The 25,002-nt window shown below is 37.2% G+C and overlaps 1 protein-coding gene across 1 annotated transcript; it reads right to left on the bottom strand.

Annotated features, from left to right (window-relative positions):
* Positions 1–223: 223 nt before the first annotated feature.
* On the bottom strand, positions 224–23,094 carry LOC123514528 (NAD kinase 2, mitochondrial-like). Its single transcript, XM_045272429.1, has 8 exons — positions 22,938–23,094; positions 15,915–16,135; positions 14,834–15,109; positions 7,108–7,220; positions 5,549–5,654; positions 4,560–4,665; positions 2,263–2,433; positions 224–2,153 (listed from the first exon to the last, which is right to left on the bottom strand). Exons 1-8 carry the CDS (start codon positions 22,996–22,998, stop codon positions 1,897–1,899), a joined length of 1,311 nt encoding a protein of 436 aa, XP_045128364.1. The 5' UTR covers positions 22,999–23,094; the 3' UTR covers positions 224–1,896.
* Between the last annotated feature and the right edge of the window lie 1,908 nt (positions 23,095–25,002).

The raw sequence follows: 25,002 nt of genomic DNA, 5'->3' as shown, positions 1-25,002 counted from the left end.
ACATGCCGAATAACAGGTATGGATAAAATTGCATCTGTAAATCCCCATCACAACTTTAAGGACTTGAAAATTTGGAAATGTTTGGGCAGTTCCTTAGGTCTGGATAGAATGTTGAGGAAAAGAATACAACACATAACACTTAAAGGATATTAATAAGTACTCACTTCCAATAATAGCCAGGCACTACCACACCACTGCAAGTGTTATACAAATGACACTAAAATTTGTATTTCTTAAAGAATTTTATTAACAATTTATATATAGGAGCTCTGAACCATGTCATACACTAAAAAACACCAAGAAAAATCCTAATTGCAATTTTTCCTGCAATATACAAATATTCACATTTCCAAATGCAAAACAAGTTTAATAAATATACTATTACTCTTCTTTTATAAATGAAACGCATGTTCTACGATAGTATCTTGAATATTGATTGGTCAACATATGATATAGACTACTGTATCAAGGAAAAACAAAACTGAAACCATAAATGCTTTCACCACAATTTCTCAATAGTATTAACATTTCTGATAATTTACTACAGTTAGAAAATGGGATGATTTATCACGATGTAACAAGGATAAAGCAGTTATACTGTTGACCCCTAATGCAAAGAAACATGGATATGCATGTACACCTGAAGAGGTTTTCAAATTAGTTCTAGGGAATGTGTAAGGGTACGTGTAATTTACCACCATGGTCACCTGCTGGTCATCCAGCCTGCCTTCCCCATTACGGAGCAAGCTCAGAGCTCATAGACCGATCTTTGAGTAGGATTGAGACCACAACACACTCCACACACTGGGAAAGCAAGGCCACAACTCCTCGAGTTACATCCCGTACCTACTTGCTGCTTAGATGAACAGGAGGCTACACATTAAGAGGCTTACCCATTTGCCTCACCATGCCCAGGACTTGAATCTGGGTCCTTTCAATTGTGAGCCGAGTGTGCTAACCGTATGTGTGTGTGTGTGTGTTCAAAGATGAGGGGGAACTTATCTAAGCTCTCCCTCTTGTGGCGATGTCAGCCTGGTACATAAATGAAGACATTTGTTGCAAAAAAAAACTGAAGACAATTGAGAATAAAAACATGTTATCACTATCTTCAGCTTATAATATTTCATTGTAAGACAAAGTTCAGGGGAATTTATGGCACATCTCTGTCACATTGGCTAAGGGCATTTTAGAAGGTGATCTATAGTGTGAAGGAATTAAAACTTAAATTCCCACTACATGTCTTTGGATTCAAACCCAAACCCAGGGCCTCTTGGCAGGACACTGAGCATACTAATCTCTACACCATAAGGTTGAAAGGTGACAATACTTCATTATTATTAGGACATGAATCTTAAAAACTATCAATCCTTGCTTACTGTGACAGCTTTGTTCTTCAGCATGTCATGCTCAGCAATTTAAATGCCCGGTAGAGTACCTCTGATCCTTACTTAAAAAGTCTGATGAGCCAAACTTATGTTCCAAACTGTTTTATATAATAGGTAGTAATCATGGCAAATTTGTATGTTGTGAAGATGATTCACACACTTGTGAATCTGTTATGTTGAGCATATTTATAAAATTCTATCTTATCCATTCATGTCACTGTGGGGTTTCATGAGTGGTAAATTCATGTTTGCTAAGGGTTGAAAGTTGGGATGTTTTAACTGGAAGCATGATGATTAATTACTAAAAGGATGCAATGAAGGAGAGGTCAATAGTTTTAAGTTATGAACCACACAGATAAGGATGACTGAAACTTACTATGACAGTCCTATAAAGAAAAAAAAAAGGTTAAAATAGAACTTATCAAATTAAAGAATAATAAGAAAAATTATTTAATGCAAAACATGAAACATTAAGCTTCCAAATGTCAATATTCTAATGACTTTTCTGATATTAATGTTTGAATACCACCTCTGTTACATCTCCATGTAATGTGACAGTTCGAAGGGCATCTTCATCATGTATTTCCAGCAGGGCTCTTGTTCCATCATTGAAAGTGAAGGACAGGCCGCCATCTATGACTAGAGAAGCATCAAAGCACCGAGACCTTACAGCTATTGACTTGGCCACTCCCCGAGGCTTAATGCATTCACTACGTAAAGGTGAAGACACTAGCTGATCTCGAATGGTATATACCATCCTGGGTGCCTCTGCAAAACAGTAACAATATATGAAATTATAAGGAAACATTCAATTGTATTTTTTTTTACTTTCATCAATGCAGGATTTGATTTAAATTTCTTTAATTTTGTCATTTACCTGGGCTGGTAATCAGCATTTGGTTGAATATTTCAGTGATTTTGTTAACAAATTTTTCATCTGTATCTCTTATCTTATAACCTGTTTCTTCTTTCACAATTGTTAATATTTCTTCCATATTCTGCTCAGTGAGTTTGTTCACGTTGTATGTCCAGGAAGTTGAGCCAGTTCCTATAACAAAGGAGCTTGTTACTTAAAAATATGTGATTATATTAAAATTAAGTAATTAACAAAAAAAAAAAAAAAAAAAAAAAAAAAAAAATATATATATATATATATATATATATATATATATATATATATATATATATATATATATACAGTGGTACCTTGGAGTACAAACGCTTTTGAGTACGAACAATTTGGATTACGAACAAAAAATTGTTTTCTTTGCATTGGAGGACGAACTTTACTTTGGAGTGCGAACAATAACAAACGAGGTCAACAGATTGCGCACAGCACTGCGCGATCAGCTGACTGCATGCTGGGGCACCACGCTGCCTCAGTGCCTCAGGAATGTTGTGTGCAGTTGTTTGGTTGTTGTTTTGTAGTGTCTGGGATAATAATATTAAGTGTTTTTAGTTATTAAGATCACTGCCTAGCGCAGCAGCACACATGGTCACGAGACATACAGACAGACGTATGGAAGATTCTAGAAGATCCAAGGGGAAGAGTATCCAGCTCATGAATTAAAAGCCTTAATTAACCCTTATAGCTCGCCAGGCACGATCGTGGCTCTTCGTTAGAGCCTTCCAGGCATGATCTTGGCGCTTTTCAGAAGCCACGCTCTTTTATGCCGCACAGTTTGTTTATGCTTGAGGCTATCTGTCATATATCAAGGCCTGTCATTGGCCCATTGTTTTCAAGATGGTGGACACTTAGCCAATCACATATCAGCTTTTACAAGGATATGTTTGTGGAAGTGTGAGAGTGCCAAGCGTGAGGATGGTGAGAGCACTTACGTCAGTATGCTGTATTTTATCATCTTTTATGTATTTCTTGGTGAGATATATGATATACAAGTATTTCCACGGATAAGTAAGCAATTCAGAAACATATTATGATGCATGATAATATTGGAATCGTTATTTTTATCTTGTTATTGGTTTAGATAAGAGTGCGTAGTGCTGGCTTGATGGAGTCGTCTGAGGAGGATGTGTTGATGCTTGTTTCTGACCGCGAAGAAGTTGAATTTTCATATTACAATTTGCTTACTTCCCTGATTTATTTTCCATAATGAATGCAGTATATCAAAGAAAAACTTATTGGCTTATATAAGAGTGTGGTGCTGACTTGATGGAGTCATGAGGAGGTTGTGGTGATGCTTGTTTCTGACCACGAAGTTGAATTTTCATTATATTACATTTTGCTTACTTTCCTGCTTTATTTTCCTATCTTCTATAGTTATAGCATAATAGTAGCAGTAGTATATATCGTATTATTATGCAAAAAGTAAGAAATTAGGTGAAAAATACAAATTTTTTGGTCTTGGGAGGTGGTTTGGAATGAATTATAATTTCTTCCATAAGAATACATGATTTTGATGCTTTGGAGTAAGAACGTTTTGGAGTAAGAAAAAAATTTTGAACGGATTAAGTTTGTATTCCAAGGCACCACTGTGTGTATATATATATATATATATATATATATATATATATATATATATATATATATATATATATATATATATATATATATATATACAGTGGTGCCTTGGAATACAAACTTAATACGTTCAAAATTATATATATATATATATATATATATATATATATATATATATATATATATATATATATATATATATATATATATAACACATAAAGCACTGAAATAATACTAAACAATGAGGTTTTCATGTCTATAATAGCAATGGTAGGAATATTTAAGGTTTAGGTTTTGTCAGGAATGCTTATAAGGAAGGGAACAATAGACTCATTGTGGTGCTTGGTGAAATGTCTCTAAGAAGAGTTCAACAGTCTTTACCAAAGCAATGGAACTGGTGCCGTACATAGTTTATTTTTCATGGTGAAAAAAAAAAAAAAAAAAAAAAAAAAAAATCTTATTGCAAACTATAAAAAAGTGAAAAGGTGAGGAGGAGTGCTGCAGTATGATGTTTGTTTCACTGAAAATATCATACATTGTGTGACTGGAAACTTACTCACATATGTAGTCATCATAGTTCTTAGCAAGTTTAGCAATTAATTCATCTAATTCTTGTATATAGACAAATGTTCACAAAAACAATACATTTTCATTGATTAATACTTCAGTAAACTTTATATATTCAAACATACCTGTACTGGCAATGAATCCAGAACACTTCTGCTTGATGGGACTCATGGTATCCATACTTAATTCCAGATAAGACACTCTGGCAGACACACACTCTCCTATAAACACCTGTAATTAAATTATATTCTCACTCACATAGACAATGACTCTCAATCCTTTCATTCTGTGTAACATCAAGATCAGTTGTTAACATATGCATTCAGACATATATATAACTTGATAAAAGACTTAATAAAAGTACTCATGTCATTCCTAAAAGCTGTAAATTTAACAAAAATTCTTTATTGCTGCCAAGTCTTCCTAGCACAGCTCTAAAAGTTATAAGCCTCTCATCAACCTAGAAAAAAAATAATAAATTAATTAAAAAACATAAATAAATCCTTACTCTATATGTGTCATCATATGCTTTGATTCTTGTTTTGACTTCCAATGAAAAGTGAACCTGAGCATAGTTGCTAGGGTTTTAGAGGAAGACACATGAAACATTTGAAATGAAGTGGGCTAGGAATCTTAATTTATGATGGGAAGCTAGCAAAGACTTTGCAACCATTTGGTGAAAACGTGAGTGACACAAGCAGTACACTATTTTCAAAAAGATGATGATAGTAAAGACTACCAATGTATGGACTGCTTTACAATCCCAAACTGTGCAGACAATATTGCTGTAAAACTTGCAGAATCTATTTTGCAAATAGAAATGTGGTATGTCCAGCAAAATTCCTTTTCATGGTTAATTCCTCTGAAACTGTACGTAGGTTAGACACATGTACATGCAGTTGTGAAACAGCTTGTGAAAAGTATAAAACAAATTGAACTTCCTTCAGATGACAACTTCTCCAACTCACTTCAAATATTAGTCCTTACCCTAAACATGAGTGATGGGCACCAAATCATATTAGAAATTATATCAAGCATTATCTTGTCTTCCATAGTTTATGAAAACATAATGTGCACAAACAAATTGCACTGGAATCACATGACAATGACTCACTTCATTTAGAGCCAAGACTGGAAGAACTCTTCGGGCCATACCCGTCTCGCTGCAGGGAGGTATGTCTTCTTGAACATTCCGCAGCTGAGGTTCCATGTCCAGGTACCTGCATATCACCTGAATCAAATCTAAGGTTTTATACTTCGTCTACAATTAGTTCATGAAGCTTTGTCCATTTAGAGGAATTCAAATTTTAAAAGTCTATGCAATCTCAAATTTACTTTTACTTGTTTCCTATTAAAACGTACCATGAATATTGATTTTCATCATTCACAGTAATTTCCATATATTTATTATCTGCCCCCCCCAACACACTTTCTTATCATTCATCATAAAATAGACACCCATTCCTTGCAGCAAAGCTTTCTCTATTTTCTTTTTCAACAATATTCCACAAAAGGACTATGTTTGAAGCAGCAGCATCCATGCATAACTTTTCTCTGACAGGTCAGGTGAAACTGAACAAGCAGAATAACATGGGCTTGTGTGAAACCTCATGCCACATAATGTCGGTGCTCACTCAACAACACTCTTGTTATCCTGTTTCATGATGCATAGCATAAATGCTAGTATGGCTGGGACTTCATTTACATGAATACTTGATTCAGCCAAACAATATTGAAGAGATAGCCAAGGCTCTCTTACTAATTCTGTATTCTCATCTGCCTTCCACTCCTTGCTATGCATAACAAGTGCTGCTACACAAACATTTTTCATGCAGCTTGTAATTCCACATTACTCCTCACGATTAGTGTAGCACACACTCTGCATAGTGTAGTGGTTAGCATGCTTGACTCACAATCGAGAGGGCCGGGTTTGAGTCCCGGGAAGCGGCGAGGCAAATGGGCAAGCCTCTTAATGTGTGGCCCCTGTTCACCTAGCAATAAATAGGTATGGGATGTAACTCGAGGGGTTGTGGCCTCGCTTTCCCGGTGTGTGTTGTGTGTGATGTGGTCTCAGTCCTACCCGAAGATTGGTCTATGAGCTCTGAGCTCGCTCTGTAATGGGGAAGACTGGCTGGGTGACCAGCAGGCAACTGAGATGAATTACACACATGACATCATCAAAAAAACAATAAAATGTTCAAGTTTCTATCTCAAATTTTGGAAAGGATCTGGCCTTAAAGTAAGACAAAACTATCTGGAAGAAGAAAGGAAAATGTCAAAAGAAGCAGAAAAAATCTTAGTCAAGTACAACACAATGTTCATAATAGACAACAGTAGAAGCAGCAGCAGCAATCTCTAACTGTAAGCTTCCATGTCTTGAATTTGGGCTCATTTGCATTCTACTTTTAATGAAACAAAATCAATGATCATACAGATGATGATGATGATGATGATGACGATGATGATTATAATGTTGATAATTATGATATAGGTAATATACATTTATTATCATATTGCAAGGAACAAAATATCTAGACCTATGGAATCAAATACTCGTTAAATATATATGCTTCTACATAGTTAGTTGTGAACATATACTTCATATACCAAGTTCATTTCCATGTATGTACAAAGTTATTGATATTTCTTACAAACTCACAAAATCCCACATACCTATACTCATGGTACTGCAACTGCTGGTTGTGAAGTTCCACTGGTGGCTTGAAAATATCATCTCCAATAAGTGTGACCCGAATTCTCCTCCGAAATGTCCAACGGAATTTTCCCTATTGAAAATAAATACCCACTTAATTCTACATGACATGATGTGATATGTATGTATTTATGTATGTTAAGGAAACAGAAATTTAACAATACTGAGAAATCCAAAATAAAATGATGAATGATATACTGTTGAACCTTGATAACTCGGACCCTGATAAGTCAGATTTCGTGATAAGTCGGACTCTGACTGACCCAGGGACTGAAGTCCTGCCCTCCTATCTTTTTTTATTATTGTTATGTTGTTGTTTTTTTCACTTTCCTATATCTCGTTTTCTATGGAGATTATAAAAAATTTAAGTCCAACAAAAAATTGCATTTAAGTTGTAGTTTGAAATTATACCAAACAAAAGTTGACCAGAATTTATACAGATTTTGTGAAAATTTCTGACCAAACAAAAATTGACCAGAATTTATACAGATCTTGTGAAAATTTCTGAAGTGTAAAAAAACGTTTTTTGAGATATTCGCTCCTAAAGATTTTTCATAATTTTGTCCTTGTTTTGCTATTTAAATTCATCTAATTGACATGAAATTTTCACACAGGATTGTTTATTCAATGGTGATTTCCTGGAGCATGATAGGATGATAATGCATCAGATCCCCACTTCTCTAGAAAACAGTATTCACTCGTAGGTGAGGATTCGGAAGGAGCCATCAGCAGCGTCACGGCAATCTGTCATTGTACGACTGAACTGGACACTCTTTGAGTTGTTATTAGTGTGTTGAAATAAGAAAATGATACTGTGAAGTAATTATTACTGTCTTGTCCAGCTTTATACCTTTGTCTCAAAATAATCTTTTGTTATGGTGTGTTATGTGTGTGTGTGTGAGAGAGAGAGAGAGAGAGAGAGAGAGAGAGAGAGAGAGAGAGAGAGAGAGAGAGAGAGAGAGAGAGAGAGAGAAAAACAGTTTGAAAAGATTATGGCAGTCTTATGGTATAGAGAGAGGATGAAGAAGACAGTGAGGCGTTGGGTGAGGGGAGGGTCTCGAAAGGGGAGATAACACACATGATGGAGCGAGGGTTCAAGGTCAAGCTATCCGCTACAGTTGTCTCACAATTATATGTTTATTTCTTGTTGTCTTCTCTTCATGAAGTTTCTGATTCTAATTCTCATTAATTTACGCCTGTATGGAATTATTTCTGAAAAAGTAAAGCTAAATATTGCATGACCTTACTGAGTGAGCCACACACACCAAAGGTTGAAATTTAATATATCAAGAGAGAGAAATATTCATATAAAAATGTTTTTCATGGACACAAGCATTAAGTGATACATAATTTTATAGGGTGAGTCATGCTATGATGCAACCGCACAGATTTAAGAATGGCTTTCTGATGGGAAGGGTATTTAATTATCAAAATATAAACTACATGTAGTAATTTAGGGACTGAAGCTTTAGGAGAGACAATAATCCCAAAATAAATCCTGCACCACGCCCCTCAAATCTGAGTTGAATTGCCCACTTTTTTTTTTTTTTTTTTTTTTTTTTGTGTGTGTGTGTTTCACTGTTTTCACTGTTTGATCTGCTGCAGTCTCTGACAAGACAGCCAGACGTTACCCTACGGAACGAGGTCAGAGCTCATTATTTCCGATCTTGGGATAGGCCTGAGACCAGGCACACACCACACACCAGGACAACAAGGTCACAACTCCTCGATTTACATCCTGTACCTACTCACTGCTAGGTGAACAGGGGCTACACGTCAAAGGAGACACACCCAAATATCTCCACCTGGCCGGGGAATCGAACCCCGGTCCTCTGGCTTGTGAAGCCAGCGCTCTAACCACTGAGCTACCGGGTGTGTGTGTGTGTGTGTGTGTGTGTGTGTGTGTGTGTGTGTGTGTGTGTGTGTGTGTGTGTGTGTGTGTGTGTGTGTATTTACCTAGTTGTAGTTTTACAGGGTCTGGGCTTTATGCTCATGTGGCCCTGTCTCCATATCTACACTTATCCAACTTTTCTTTAAAACTATGCACACTCGTTGCTGACACCACTTCCTCACTCAAACTGTTCCAAGTCTCAACACATCTTTGCGGGAAACTATATTTTTTAACATCTCTCAGACATCTTCCCTTCCTCAGTTTTTTACTATGCGATCTTGTGCTTCTAGTGTCATATTCTTCTCTCAGGATTAGTTTCTCATTATCCTCTTGATCCATTCCGTTAATCAATTTATAAACTTGTATCAGATCCCCTCTCTCTCTTCTCTGTTCCAGGGTTGGTAGATCTATAGCTTTTAGTCTCTCCTCCTATGTCATCCCTTTAAATTCTGGAACCATCCTTGTAGACATTTTTTGTAGTCTCTCTAATTTCTTTATGTGTTTCTTTTTATAGGGGATCCACACAACTCCTGCATATTCCAATCTGGGTCTTATTTTCGTACTTATCAATTTCTTCATCATTTCTTTGTCTGTGTGTGTGTGTGTGTGTGTGTGTGTGTGTGTGTGTGTGTGTGTGTGTATTTACCTAATTGTATTTACCTAATTGTAACATACGGGAAAAGAGCTATGCTCGTGTTGTCCCGTCTCCATATCTATTAATGTCCAGCTTTTTCTTAAAATCATGAATATTCCTTGCGTTGACCACTTCCACGTCTAAACTATTCCATGCTTCCACCCTTCTATGAGGGAAGCTATATTTTTTCACATCTCTCCTATAAGTGGCCATTTTAGTTTTTTCCCATGCCCTCTCGACATTCTTCCATTCCACATACACAGATCTTCCCTATCCATTTTTTCCATGCCAATCATCACTCTGTATATTGCTATCAGGTCTCCCCTTTCTCTTCTGTTTTCCAGGGTTGGAAGTTGCATTCTTTTCAGTCTGTCTTCATAAGTCAAATCTCTTAAGTCAGGCACCATTTTCGTTGCAGCCCTCTGTACTTTCTCTAGTTTCCTTATGTGTTTCTTTAAGTTCGAGCCCACTGTATTGTTGCATATTCAAGCCTCGGTCTTATCATTGCAGTAATTATTTTCTTCATCATTTCTTCATCTAGATATACGAACGCCACTCTTATGTTCCTCAATAAGTTCAATACTTCTCCAATTATTTTGTTTATATGTCTCTCTGGCGATAGGTCATTGGTAATTGTCACCCCAAGGTCTTTTTCTTCATGACTGGTTTTATGTCTTCATTTCCTATCTTGTACATACTCCTGATTCTTCTTTCACTCTTGCCAAACTCTATTTTCTTGCATTTTGTCGTGTTGAACTCCATTTGCCATGTACAGCTCCATTTCCATATTCTGTCCAAGTCTTCCTGGAGTAGTTCGCAATCTTTGTCACATCTCACTTTTCTTAACAATTTTGCATCGTCTGCAAATAGGCTCACATAACTGGACACCCCATCCACCATGTCATTTATGTAGACTGCGAACATTACTGGTGCCAACACTGATCCCTGTGGAACTCCACTCTCCACCAATCCCCATTCTGATGGTCTGTCCTTAATTATTGTTCTCATTTCTCTTCCTACCAAAAGTCTTCCATCCATTTTAGTAAACTGCCATGCACTCCTCCTACCATTTCAAGTTTCCAGATCAGTCTCTGGTGTGGTACCTTATCAAAGGCCTTTTTTAAATCCAGATATATTCCATCAGCCCAACCATCTCTTTCCTGTATTACATCTATCACCCTCGAATAGTAACATATCAGGTTTGTCGTGCATGAACGCCCTTTCTAAAACCAAATTGACACTCACAAAGTATGTCATTTTTCTCCAAGAAGTCTGTCCATCTATTCTTCACCACCCTCTCACACATCTTAGCTACCACACTTGTAAGTGACACTGGTCTATAGTTCAATGGGTCTCTCTTGTTACCTGATTTATAGATTGGGACAATGTTAGCTCTTTTCCAGTCTTGGGGCACTACACCTTCCCTTAATGAGGCATCAATTACTTCACAAACTTTTTCTGCCAATTGCTCCTGCATTCTCTTAAAATCCATCCTGATACCCCATCAGGTCCCACAGCTTTTCTCACTTCTAAACTCCCCATCATGTTCTTGATCTCCTCCACAGTTACTTGAAACTCCTTCATAATCCCTTTCTGTTCCATTACCAGTGGTTTGTCAAAAGCAGTCTCCTTTGTGAATACCTTCCGAAAGCATCCATTCATAGCCTCTGCCATTTCCTGGGATCTTCACTGCATACTCCATTTACTTCTAAACTTTCAATACTTTCTCTATTTTTGATGTTGTTGTTCACATGTCTGTAAAAAGCCTTGGTTGGTCTTTACATTTATCAATTATATCCTTTTCTTGTTTCTTTCTTTCTTCTCTTCTAATCAACACATATTCATTTCTTGCTCTTTTGTAACTTTCCCACTGCTTAATCCGTCTTTTCCTTCTCCACCTCTTCCATGCATCCTCTTTTCTTGTTCTAGCCTTTTCACATCTATCGTTAAACCAGTCCTGCTTTCCAACTTCTCTATGTTGTCTTATTGGTACAAATTTTTCTCACCTTCTTTGTATATTTTTATAAATTCCTTCCACTTTTCATTTGCTCCTTAGCACTCTTGAATTTCATCCAATTTGTCTCTTGAAAGAATTTCTTTAGGTTTCCAAAATCTGTCTTGGCATAATTCCATCTTCCCACTTTATATTCTTCATTTCTTCTAGATTTCTCTTCGTCTATCACCTTGAACTCCAAAACTGCATGATCACTCTTTGCTAAAGGGCACTCCACCCTCATCTCCTCAATGACCATTGGCTCTGTACTAAAGACCAAGTCCAGTCTTGACGATGCTCCCTCTCCTCCAAACCTAGTATCTTCTTTGACCCACTGAGTTAACACATTTTCCATTGCCAGTGTCAATAGTGTATTTCCCCATGTTGTCTCTGATCCTTCCATTGACCAGTCCTCCCAACACACCTCTTTACAATTAAAATCTCCCATCATTATAGTTCGTTCACAGCCACCCAACATTTCTTCCAGACATGTTCCTGTATCACTTATCATTTCTTCATATTCCTGTACTGACCATGCATTTGTCTTAGGTGGTACGTACACCACTATGTAGTGCCTCTTTTTCCTTCATTAGTTTCTGCTCTGATCTTTAGCACTTCTGCCTTTCCCATACCTTTTTCACTTGATCCACCTTTATATCTTTTTAACCAGCAACATCACTCCTCCTCCCATCTTACCTACTCTATTTCTTTTCCAAACGTTATATTTCCTTCTCCAACCTTCATCAGGTCTTCTCCTCTCTCAGTTTTGTTTCAGTAAGACCCACAATATCTGGGTTCTTGTCCCTCAAGTAATCGTTGAGTTCTAAAATCCCGATATCACTCCATTTATGTTGGAATACATTACATTTCGCTCATATGTAAGTTTCTTTAGTCCTTTCTTGCTGTACTTTTCTGGGTTATGAACCACTTCCTCAGTCTCATATCCAAGATTCTCCAGAAAAACTCTTTCTTCTCTCTTCTGTCCTCTCTTCATTTTTTTCAAAGCCTCCTTTCTCAACTCATTTAACATTTCTCTTTCCTTTTCACCGAGATCTCTTCTCAACCAAATCTTCCTTGTTGTTTCCTGCTGGGCTAGCCTCCATGACTTCTCCACCAATTCATCTACATCCTTTTGTGACTTAAGTTTGATTCTTATTGGCCTCATACCTTCTCTTGTGAACTTTCCAATTCTATGGAAGTCCTCTATTTCTTGTACTAGGTCTTTTCCTCCTCTTGCACCACATTAATGATATTATTTATCACCTTTTTATGTTTTTCTCTCTCCATTTTACTCGGTGTCTTATCCTCCTCCACACCAAATATCACCACACATCTCTTTTTGTCTACAGTTTCCCTCACCAATGTCTCATTTGACTTAATAACCTTCACCACTTTCTCAGCTATCTTCTCTTCTATGATCTGTTGATCTATAATTTCAGCAAGGCCCAAAGTTTTCTCCCTGACTCTTTGATTTCCTTTTCCAGACTTGCAACTTTGTAATTTACCTCCTTTCTTTCCACTTCCTGACTTTTTTCCATTCAGCCTGCTTCTCCATCACTTTTCCTAGAGATTCTCCACATTTTTCGCAATTCACTTTAATTAGCTTAACTTCCTCTTTCAGTGCTGCATTTTCCTTCTTCATATCGGCACAGTCTCTTTTACATTGTCATAACTCGTTTCCAGGCCCTCATACTTTTCAAACAGTTTTTCAATTTTACCTTCTAACTCCAGAATTTTCTTCACATAAGTGCTCTTCTCCATTATTCCTTGAAACCCTGTGAAGTCTGATTCCTCTTTCGAGTTCACGGCCGCCATGTTGCGCAGACGTAAACAAACCAGCTGATGGCTCAAACGCAGGCTACAGTTTATATTTACCTTCACTGGACATTATTTTGCTAATCAACAGTTAACATGACTATATGGAGACGGGACAAACATTACCAGCTCCTTTCCCACCTTGGTTACTCTTAGGTAACTGTAGAATTATAGATGATTGCTCTGGAGCTCAGCGACCACCTCCGCCATCGACGATGTCCCGTGTGTGTGTGTGTGTGTGTGTGTGTGTGTGTGTGTGTGGAGGGGTAGGAAATTCGTACAAGTCGGACATTCACGTTTCTTGGACTAACCTTTCCCCCTATTAGTCCGAGTTGGTCAGGGTCAACAGTATTATAATTCTGACCATTCAAGATGAGATTAAAGCCGGAAGCACATGAGCGACTTTGTGGCGCCATGTCATGGCAGAGTTTAGCGACTACAGGGCTATGTTTGGTATGTGACTGACTGCCCATAGCTGTCATTTGTTTGTTTGTCGCTCAGCCACAGTCACTCGTATACACGGGTCTTGACACAAAGCCGCACCATGGTGGGAATGAGTGACAGCTTACCAGTCACTTGTGTGCGTGGGACAGCTTCAAAACTATGGAAATTCATGGAGAGCTACATCCCCGCCACAATGTGGTGCCACAGAGTCACTCATGTGCTTCAGCCCTATATAATAGCATTTTAGTAACATAATATGGCCATTGTCATCATTATACAGTGGAGAATCAATACTCGAAAGTCTAAAGAGTCAAACTTTTCAATACTCGAATGCAAAAGTTTGATTTCTTACTCGAAAAAATACCTGATAGTCGAACATCCACACACATTCTCCTGCATTCTATCTGTAGTTTTTCATTTATAAACTTACATTAACACCAAAGGCTTATTAGTGGTGAAAATATCTGGTAATGAAACGGCCGCACATTTGGTGATATACAAAGCTGTCATTTCCCTTCTCGTAGCCACCACTGTACCATTCTGATACCGTATTACCATAATATTGGTATACCAGATGCCGAAGCACATCCCTAGTTCTGCCCCAGTCTTGAGAAAAGTTACAAAGACGTTTTCATGGACGATGACTCATTCTCTGGCGACCTACCTCTTCCTTCCCACCCTTCTCCCCTCCTCTTCTAAATTATCTATCACCAGCCTTCACTTACAGTATGTACAAATCAAAATTGAAAAAAAAAAAAAAAAAAAAAATACAGAAATTTTTATAAACTTGGTTTTGCTAAGATTAGAACGAATTACCTGACTTATAAGTATCAATAGTCAAACTTTTTAATACTCAAACAGCCATTTGGAACGAATGAAGTTCAAATATTGAGTCTCCACTATACTTACCTTCAACAGTTTATCAACCGCTTCTCGAACTTCAACAGAATATTTTTGAGGAAGGCATAACTGTCCCTTGGATCTTGTTGGATCTGAATTGAATCCAATGAGGGGCTTGTTTCTGTCTAAGATTCTGGAGGCTGCAAGTAGGAATGTCCCATCACCACCAGTGGTCACAATGGCATCAGCCCATTCAATGTTAGGATCACTGTAGTCAAATCGATACACTATTCTTGTTTCAATGCCAGCAGCAGTGAAAACACTATTCACAGTATTCTCAACACCCTAGAAAATAATAACAAAATAAGTTAATTCTACTGAAGAGTATCTATATTCATAAGATTATTTCTAATGAACGAACTGTAAATAAAAGCATAACAAAAATATACAGGGCAAGCTATTAACATGAATTTAAGGGAGACTCATAACAGAATAGTAAATCTTGGAGGTCAACATTAACAGGGTCAGTAATGATTCACTATATACTGTAATTTTGATGAAATTTGGAATCAATTTCATAATAATTCTTATGCTTTTAACTGTTTAAACTGATAACATTAATTAACAAAACTCTCAGCATAATGTTTAAATGTGCTCTTGAAGATATAAGAAAATTAATTTCAATACAACTTTGGTTCAATCCTAAGCAAACACTTTTTAAAGAAAGTATAAGCCAACTAGTGGTTCAAATGATAGAGTAGGTATGTTCTGATAAAAGAGAAAACACCAACATTAAAACCAAGCTTGATTAGAAAGATAGTGTGATAACAGCAGTGTAAACACAATCCTGATTTCAGGAATGTAACTACCCCTTGTTCTGAGATAAAACCTCTTTAACAGTTTCTCCCTATAGTGACATTTTTGTTCACTGCTTATTCAAGGATATTACTATGGTAATGTCTATAGTCAGATTTAAAGTTTTAAGTCATTCATACAATGTATGAAAATTTCAACATGATTACCCATCAAAAAAATATTTGACAGATTTTTTGAATTTTTTATGTACATGAGATATCTATATTTAATAGGTAATTGTGTTAGTTAGCTACAATAACCATCATAGTATCATATTTTCTTTTATATAACCTACCTTGTGTATGTAATGGTGATACAACAAGTTGTTATAATCTGATCCTCTTAACCTCAGGCATTTTTCCAACTCCTTCTCAGTGAGTTCAGGATGGCGCCGTCTCTCAAATTCATATCTGGACAGCTTTGTGAGGATAAGAACCTTCTGTGGCTTGAATGTACCCGGATCAAGATGTGGCGGTGAAACCACTGCACAACCTCTGTGGCAGTCGCACATTACCGCTGTACATGAAAAAAAAAAAAAAAAAAAAAAAATATATATATATATATATATATATATATATATATATATATATATATATATATATATATATATATATATATATATATATATATATATATATATATATATATATATATATATATATATATATTTCGTGCAGCTTTTCAAGATTAATGCAATTAAGACACTATCATATAAATGTTACAGCCTAACTTCTTCTTGGGAATTGTTTGACAATGAGATAAGTTTCTTACTACTTTCTTTTTAAATAATGGCTTTCCTCGTAATATTATTAACTCTACTATTTCAAAAATTCTTGACAATAAATTTACTAATCCTCCTGTCTCTTCTACAACTTCAGAGAAAACAAGAAAATACATTATGTTACCCTTTTATGGTCACCTCAGTTATTCTATTAGGAAAACCCTTAATAGCTCCTTGAAAACATATTACCCTGACACTAAATTTTTCTTTATTTTTACTAATCGTCACATTATTAGCTCTTTTTTCAAATTTAAAGATTGTGTTCCTACAAATCTCACCTCTAATGTCATATATGAATTTTGCTGTTCATGCTGTAAAGTACGATACATAGCTGAGACCTGTAGAAACCTAATGCACAGAATAGCCAAGCACAAAGGTTTTTCTGTTAGAACCAATAGACCTTTATCGAACCCATCTTTCTCTGCAATCAGAACACATTCACATGATAGTGATCATCCTTTTGGTGTTACTGACTTCAAAATTCTCCAAAGATGCCAATCTAACATTGATACCAAACTTTTGGAAGCACTTTTTATAAAACATTTACAACCTGAACTAAATAATCATCTCTCTTCAACTAGGCTTCACACTCTTCAATAGATGTCTCGAACCTTTGCTTCACCCTTCTTTACTACCTTTCCTCTCATCTTAACACTACTGTTCTAGTAAGTTCCTTCCTCTACCATGTAGAATACACATCAAGCTTGGTTTTCTGTGTACTTCTGTTTCTTTATTGTTTTGTGCATTTTTGTCTTTTGACGATGTATTGTGACTTTTATTTTTTATGTTTATTACTTTGTTTCACAATGTCTTTTTTAGACTTTCATACTTATATTTTTGTCATTAATCATTGTAGGCCCTGATGATGCCTTTTGCTGTAAGGCAAAACGTTGGAAAATAATAAAGCAGGAGGAATGAAGATTTCCATGGTGATTTCCCTATATATATATATATATATATATATATATATATATATATATATATATATATATATATATATATATATATATATATATATTAAGAAGTACTACAAGCTAATTAGATAAGAGGAAAAAAGACAGGTAATATTACATTATCCTTCATCACAACAAGAAATGTTGTTTGCCATCTTCTTGATCTTTATCATGTAGACAAGGATGCTAGTGGCAAGATCAGAAGCATGGCTGCCATCACAAGGAGAATAGATGGGACATGGGAATCTATTTTTTTACCAAACTCTTATCTCGTTTTGGTTGACAGTTACTATGAGTCCTTGTCAGTAGCCCATGAGATGACAACATGTGTCAGCACACTCACTGTACTTTGTTAATGATTTTTTTTTTTCTCACAAAGCCTGCTGTTACTGACTCGGTAATTAACACATCATGCTAGAAAGAGAGTTAGGTTACATTTTGCTTGGGTTAGGTTAGATTTAGAGTTACATAAAGAATGATTAAGTTTGCTTTGGCTCAGTTGATAGGAGAAACTGAAATAGACTAAATTTAGCATTTTTTTTTTTTTTTAAGTCTAAGGAAACAAACTCTTTTTTTATGTAATAAGGACTGGCCAAGGGCAACAAAAAGGTAAAGAAAAAAGGCCCACTAACTTGCCAGTCTCTTCACAGGGCCAATAGTTACCCAAAAGACAGGAACAAATGTCTTGAAACCTCCCTCTTGAATAAAGTCAAGTCATGTGAAGTTGGAAATACAGACACAGGCAGGGAGTTCCAGAGTTTACCAGAGAAGAGTATGAAAGACTGAGAGTACTGGTTAACTCTTACATTAGATAGTTGAACATAATAGGGTTGACAGGAAGAAAGCCCTGTACAAGGATAGCAAGAGATGCAACATTTCAGCGGTGAGAAAGAGACTGAAGACAGTCAGTCAGAGGAGGGGAATTGATGAGACAAAAAGCTCTTGATTCTACCGTTTAATAAAATTGTGTGAGTGAAACCCCACCAAACATACAAAAAGTACTCCATACAAGGGTGGGTGAGGTCCTTGTACAGAGTTAATAGTTGGAGGGGCGAGAAAAACTGGCAGAGACACCTCAGAATGCTCAGAAAAACTCAAAAGCTTCAAGAGTGTGGACATAAGAGCAAGTCAAGTTATTGTGCACTTAGACTTTTGAACAAAACTGAGATAGAGAAAGTAGTAAGGAACAGAAAAGGGGCTACTGTCAGTAGCCTCAGACTGCTGTGTTTCGGTGAGGAAAATAAGATGAGGTTTTGCATAGGAGAGGTGGTGTTCTACAGATTGAAAATTAGACATGTTGCAAAAGTTAATGAAGAAAAGTTGAGGAAGGTGTCAAGACATTTTTGGTTGATACCGAGAGAACAGTCTGACCTGGGGGCATTTATGATCCCCTCCCCAGAAGGGGACTCCAAAGTTGATGTAGGAGTCATCATTTTTTTCAATTCTAACATGTTAACCGTGTATTGGGCCACCCGTGTACCGAGCAAATGTTTCACTTGTTGCATATTGGTACATCTGAGGCCCGAATATCACTTTCTAAAAACTATTACAAACTTGAGTATGTAAACAATATGTGTATAAATTTGTATTTATTATGACTGCAGATGTGTTGTTAAGGTACTGGAAAATAAGATAAAAATGATGACAATAATTTCATTTGTTGAAAGAAAAAAATAGGCTTCTGAATAACAAGTAATGTTTGGTGACATATTACTTCAAAAATACAATCAATATACGAAAATAATGGAATATTAGATCATCATAATGTTCATCACATTACACAAGTCATGTTTTTCATTGAAACATGAAATGCAAAAGAGTGGTTGACCCTCACATTCATTGTAATAGGTGGATACTCTCCTAGCCTTGTTTGTGGCCACCTTATATCCCTCAGAGAGTGAGATTTTCTCATAGCATCCTCTGCATCGCTTCCTTGTATTTTTCATTGGTCCATCTGCTTCCTGTAAGGTATGTTCTTTTCTTGCACCCAATATATCAGAGGTCCTCTTCCCTGGTTTTGTAATTTCCTCAGGAATGTTTTTAGTAAGAGAGATAATTACTGATACTCTGAAGGTTTTTAGGCATACTTGTTTTGCTGAGCAGTATTTATTGTATAGAATTTGAGCATTTGTCACTGATATCCCAGCAATCATTTCCAGAGCCAGCTTCTTGTACCACTTCCTTGATTTGTAGAGTGGCGAGTAGTAGAAATTGAGTTGATCAGCAACATCAACACTTTTTTTGCTTTATTGTATTCAATGACACTTTCAGGTTTTACAATCTCTTCTCCTCTGTTTTTCATTCCACTTGGAACTAAGTTATTACCTTACTCAGGTATTGTTGATAGTGTCAAGAATATATCATTATATGCTACAGCCCATGCCTGGCACACTGGTGTACCAATACACGATAGAAGGAAAAAAAAATTACTGGTCCGCAATTTGGTATATATATTTGTACCATGGATTTTTACGCTATATACTAGAGGCTGCATTCTCACAATGATATATACCTCTTCTCTCTGCAAAAGTCCAATGGACACTGGCGTGGTCGGGTAATGAAGCTTACACGATGCAGGTGTGTGTTGAGTTGCCAAACGCAGTTAACGTGTTAAGTGAAGGGTGTGTGTGTGTGTGTGTGTGTGTGTGTGTGTGTGTGTGTGTGTGTGTGTGTGTGTGTGTGTGTGTGTGTGTGTGTGTGTGTGTGTGTGTGTGTGTGTGCGCGTGTGTGTAATTCACCTCCTCGGTCGCCTGCTGGTCACCCAGCCAGTCTTCCCCATTACGGAGCAAGCTCAGAGCTCATAGACCAATCTTCGGGTAGGACTGAGACCACATCAACACACAACACACACCGGGAAAGTGAGGCCACAACTCCTCGAGTTACATCTCGTACCTATTTACTGCTAGGTGAACAGGGGCCACACATTAAGAGGCTTGTCCATTTGCCTCGCCACTTACCAGGACTTGAACCCGGCTGTCTCAATTGTGAGTCAAGCGTGCTAGCCACTACACTATAGTGTGTATATTTACCTATTTGTTTACCTATTTGTGTATTATAGGGCCCGAGCTAAGCTCTCTGTGTCCTGCCTCCTTGGTCACTCCTGTCATATCTCTCTTTCATCTGATTGACACACACCGCGTCAACGACATCACTGCTCAGTTTATTCCATTTATCAATGCTACGATGCAGGAAACTGTACTTTCTCACGTCATTTAGACAGATGTCTCTATTATTAGTTTTTTTCCATGTCCTCAGAGATGATTACTTGTGGTCACCTTTATCAACTCTCTGTCCAATATGTCAATCTTGTTCACCAATTTATACATAGTTATCATGTCTCCCCTTGTTTTTCTCTCTTCTAATGTGGTCAGCCCCAGTTCCTCAGTCTTTCCTCATAGTCTAACTCCTGAGTCCTGGTACCATCCTTGTTGCCAGCCTCTGTACCCTTTCCACCTTCTTCACATTTTTCTTCATATGCGGTGACCAGACAAGCTGCATATTCTAACTGGGGTCTTATTAAGGTACATAATATCTTCTTCATCATTCCTTCATCTAGGTAGTGGAATGCAAGGCCAATATTTTGAAGCATGTTATATGTTTTCCAAATATCTTGTTAATGTGTTTCTCCGGTGACAAAGTGTTTTGCACAGTTACTCCTAAGTCTTTCTCCTCATTGGTCTCTTTAATTTTCTCATCACCCAGCCTGTAATCCCTGTTTGGTCTGTATCTACTTCTTCCCATTTTCATAACATGGGTCTTGTCTATATTAAATTCCATCTGCCACTCTTTACTCCACTCATATATTTTATCAAGATCTTCCTGTAACTTGTTACAATCTTCCACATTCTTTACTCTCCTCATAATTTTAGTATCGTCCGCAAACATGTTCATGTAACTGTCAATTCCTACTGGCATATCATTAACATAAATCAAAAACATGATGGGACCAAGCACTGACCCTTGTGGAACTCCACTGGTTACCTTCTTCCACTCGGACTTCCTTCCTCTCACCACTGTTCTCATTTCTCTTCCCACTAGGTAATTTTCCATCCATTTTGCTAGTTTATCACTTACTCCTCCAATCTTCTTTAGTTTCCACATCAGTCTATTGTGTGGCACTTTATCAAAGGCCTTTCTCAAGTCCAGGTAAATAGCATCCACCCATCCCTCTCTATGTTGTAGTATGTCAGTCACTCTTGAATAAAAACATAATAAATTGGAGAATCTTCCTTTTCTGAAACCAAACTGCCTTTCACTCAGAATGTTTTCACTTTCTAGATACTCACTCCACTTTGCTTTAATTACTTCTTCACATACCTTGCACAATATACTAGTCAACGATACTGGTCTGTAATTTAACGGTTCCATTCTACTTCCATTCTTATATATAGGCACAATGTCAGCTCTTATCCACTCTTTCGGGACTAATCCTGTTCGAATGGAGGTTTCCACAATATTAAATAAGGGGTTCAACAATTGATCCTTACATTCTTTCAGCAACCTCCCAGATATGCCATCAGGCCCCATTGATTTATTAATATCCAAGTTACTTATAATTTTCCTTATATCTTCTTTAGTAACCATGATGTCCTGCATTTGCTTTATTTCCGTAGGCCTTCCTCCTGTAAAATGCTCCTCCTTTGTAAACACTTTGCAAAAGTTGTTGTTCAATATTTCAGCTATATCTCTAGCATCCTCATATACTTCTTCCCCATCTTTTACTTTTTCTATTGCCTCCCTTTTATTTATTGTGTGTGTGTGTGTATAGTAAATGCTTGTAGTTTCGTATTAGGAAGAAAGTTGTCTTTAGAGAGCAGGCTGTTGCTGCCCCCTTGGGTTATGAGACACAAAGGGATACGTTCAGCGAGTTCACAGCTAGCATTGATGGTGAGTTCACAGCAGCCCCTGAACTGATTCAGATTAGAACTAGTACTATTTGATCTCACTGGGTGTAAATTGTCAGTTTCGGTAGGTCTACTAACTCCTCCAGCCATATTTGCTAATGGAAGAGCCTGTTGTAAAGTTTTACCCTTGTTTTTATATTGTTTTAACAATTTCCTGGAAGTTTATATATACTGAGTGATATTCTGTCACATTAATTTGATCTGACATGCAAGTACTAATCTCAGGAGAAGAGACTAAGATTATTTCAAAATTATCCAAGTTCTGCATTTTCCTCTATATATTTATGATACCCATGAATGTAACATATTTATTGAAAAAACAACTTTACAACAGTGTAATAATGTTTATAGACAATTAACAACATGCATTTGATATCTAGCTACTCCATAAATTTCTTCATTGCCCTGCCCAGTGCTTTACCACACTAAAGTAGCTCGAACTGGGAAAAATCCAATTGCCTGCAGGTCTTACCTAACAAAACACACGTCAGCAAGAAATACAGTCCAAAAGCGTCTGATCTGATGTCATAACCGAAACTATATATTGACCAAGAGGAGTACTGACACTGCTTGCCACTCCACATATAAAGTTAATATTAACTCATGGCCAGGCTTGAAGTGGTGTACCTAACAATACCTGCTCTTACCTCATCACTTACTCACACCTGTTGCCGCCTTACCTGTCTTGAGAATCTTGGCATTCCGGTGGGTAAAGACACTCTTCAGTAAATTCATAGTCATTGCCCCCGAGTAAAGTAACGACAAGTGAGAATTACTGCAGTCACTGCTCTTCCCCGGCGGTCCACATTCAAGGCCACTCCGGCGCGCTCGCACTCGGCTCAACGCAGATTACTCTGACCTCATTTCCTCTAATTAACTTAAAGTACGAGATTTTATGACGTTTTTTTTTACTGTATGTTACTTGAATAATCAATATGAAATATATTTCCGTGCTTAATGAAAGAAGGAGGACTAGCGTCGTGGTAACATAACTCAGGGCAGACTCGGCCCGTTGCGAATTGTGCCGCTGCCGAAATCACCGAGAGCTTATTGATGACGTCGCTTATTTGCCGGACTGTATTTATATTGCCCTCAGAGCGAGGCACCCATTATGAATCCACAATAACGACAACAACGATAACAAATACATAAATGCTGGTAATAATCTTTTTGTTTTATCTATTTCTGCTTTATCCACACTTATCTCTTGTTATCTTTTATCGTTAAGGCGCGTTCACCCGTTTCAATTTACGACTGAAATTGCAAATTGCTAAGGTTTCCGACTGAATATCAGTGCCTAACGACTGGAAAAACAGTAGCAAAACAAAAGCAAGATGTTGGTCTTGTTCAGTCGATTTGTGACTTTGTTTACGTTGTGACATCACGGAGAAAGGTTTGAAAATGTGGTGTCGATGTAGAGAAGATTTTGAAGTTGGTGAGGGAAAAAGAGCACATCTGGGACCCTAAAACAGTGAATTCTTCAGGAAAAAAACTTACGTAAATCTGCGTTCGATGAGATAGCTGTCACTCTCCGATGACTGCTTCCCTCTATGCAGGGTGCTGTTGGAAGTAAGGATTGAATACTTGTGATGATTTAATTTGATCGCAGTCGTCATTGTCACCAGAGGAAGACATCTTCCTGAGTAGCTGTTTGTTTACATTCATTTCCCGTTAACCAGTCGCTATGTGTGAACGTGTTTCGACTAGAAGGGTTCAGTCAATACTTCTAGCGACTTGCAATTTCAGTCTCATATTGAAACGTGTGACCCTGCCTTATTCACATGATTACTATTCCTTTGCAACTTGACATTAGCTTTCCTTTGCTGTCTTCTTCCTCTCTTCCTTCGCGGTACAAGACTTTCTGTTATCATTCCTATTTGTCAGTAACTCTTTTCCTTATTACGACTTGAGTCACAAGTGAGGACTATCGATGAGATGTTACTATTATTACTATTGTTATTATCATTATCATTACTGTTATTATTGTTATTATCATTGTTATCATTATTATCATCACCACTACTATTATTCTCTCTCTCTCTCTCTCTCTTTGTGTGTGTGTGTGTGTGTGTGTGTGTGTGTGTGTGTTTCATTGTTTGATCTGCTGCAGTCTCTGACGAGACAGCCAGACGTTACCCTACGGAACGAGCTCAGAGCTCATTATTTCCGATCTTCGGATAGGCCTGAGGCCAGGCACACACCACACACCGGGACAACAAGGTCACAACTCCTCGATTTACATGCCGTACCTACTCACTGCTAGGTGAACAGGGGCTACACGTGAAAGGAGACACACCCAAATATCTCAATACTACATTCACCCGAAGTTCTCCCTCCATCACTAAACCTTTGCATGTCTCTATATTCGATCTTCCATGCACGTCTCGGCTCAAAGGTCCCTATACTGTTGACAGCTTGTCTTTACGCCGACTTACAAACTTTTACTTTAATCTTAATGATAAACTTCTTAGGGCACACCTGTTAATATATTAATTCTTCTTCTTTTACCCAATATCTCATTCAAATACCAGCACTTCACTTTTCGCTGGTCAATACCGTTTACTTTTATTGACGTACCTATTCACATTTTTAAGTTTACAATGTTTGTATCCTATCACACTTTTGGTCTCATTACGTATAATCTAGTCCAGTAGTTCCCAAACTTTTCATGAGCGAGTACCAATTGGAGGTCCCGCACAGTCCCTGCGTACCACCTGGTTCCAGAAAAAAAACTCAGTTGCAACA

Source organism: Portunus trituberculatus, chromosome 38 (genome assembly GCF_017591435.1).
Source record: "Portunus trituberculatus isolate SZX2019 chromosome 38, ASM1759143v1, whole genome shotgun sequence".
NCBI classification, from domain to species: domain Eukaryota; kingdom Metazoa; phylum Arthropoda; class Malacostraca; order Decapoda; family Portunidae; genus Portunus; species Portunus trituberculatus.
Note: the sequence above shows the minus strand (reverse complement) of the source record. Positions and strands in the feature narration are given on the sequence as shown.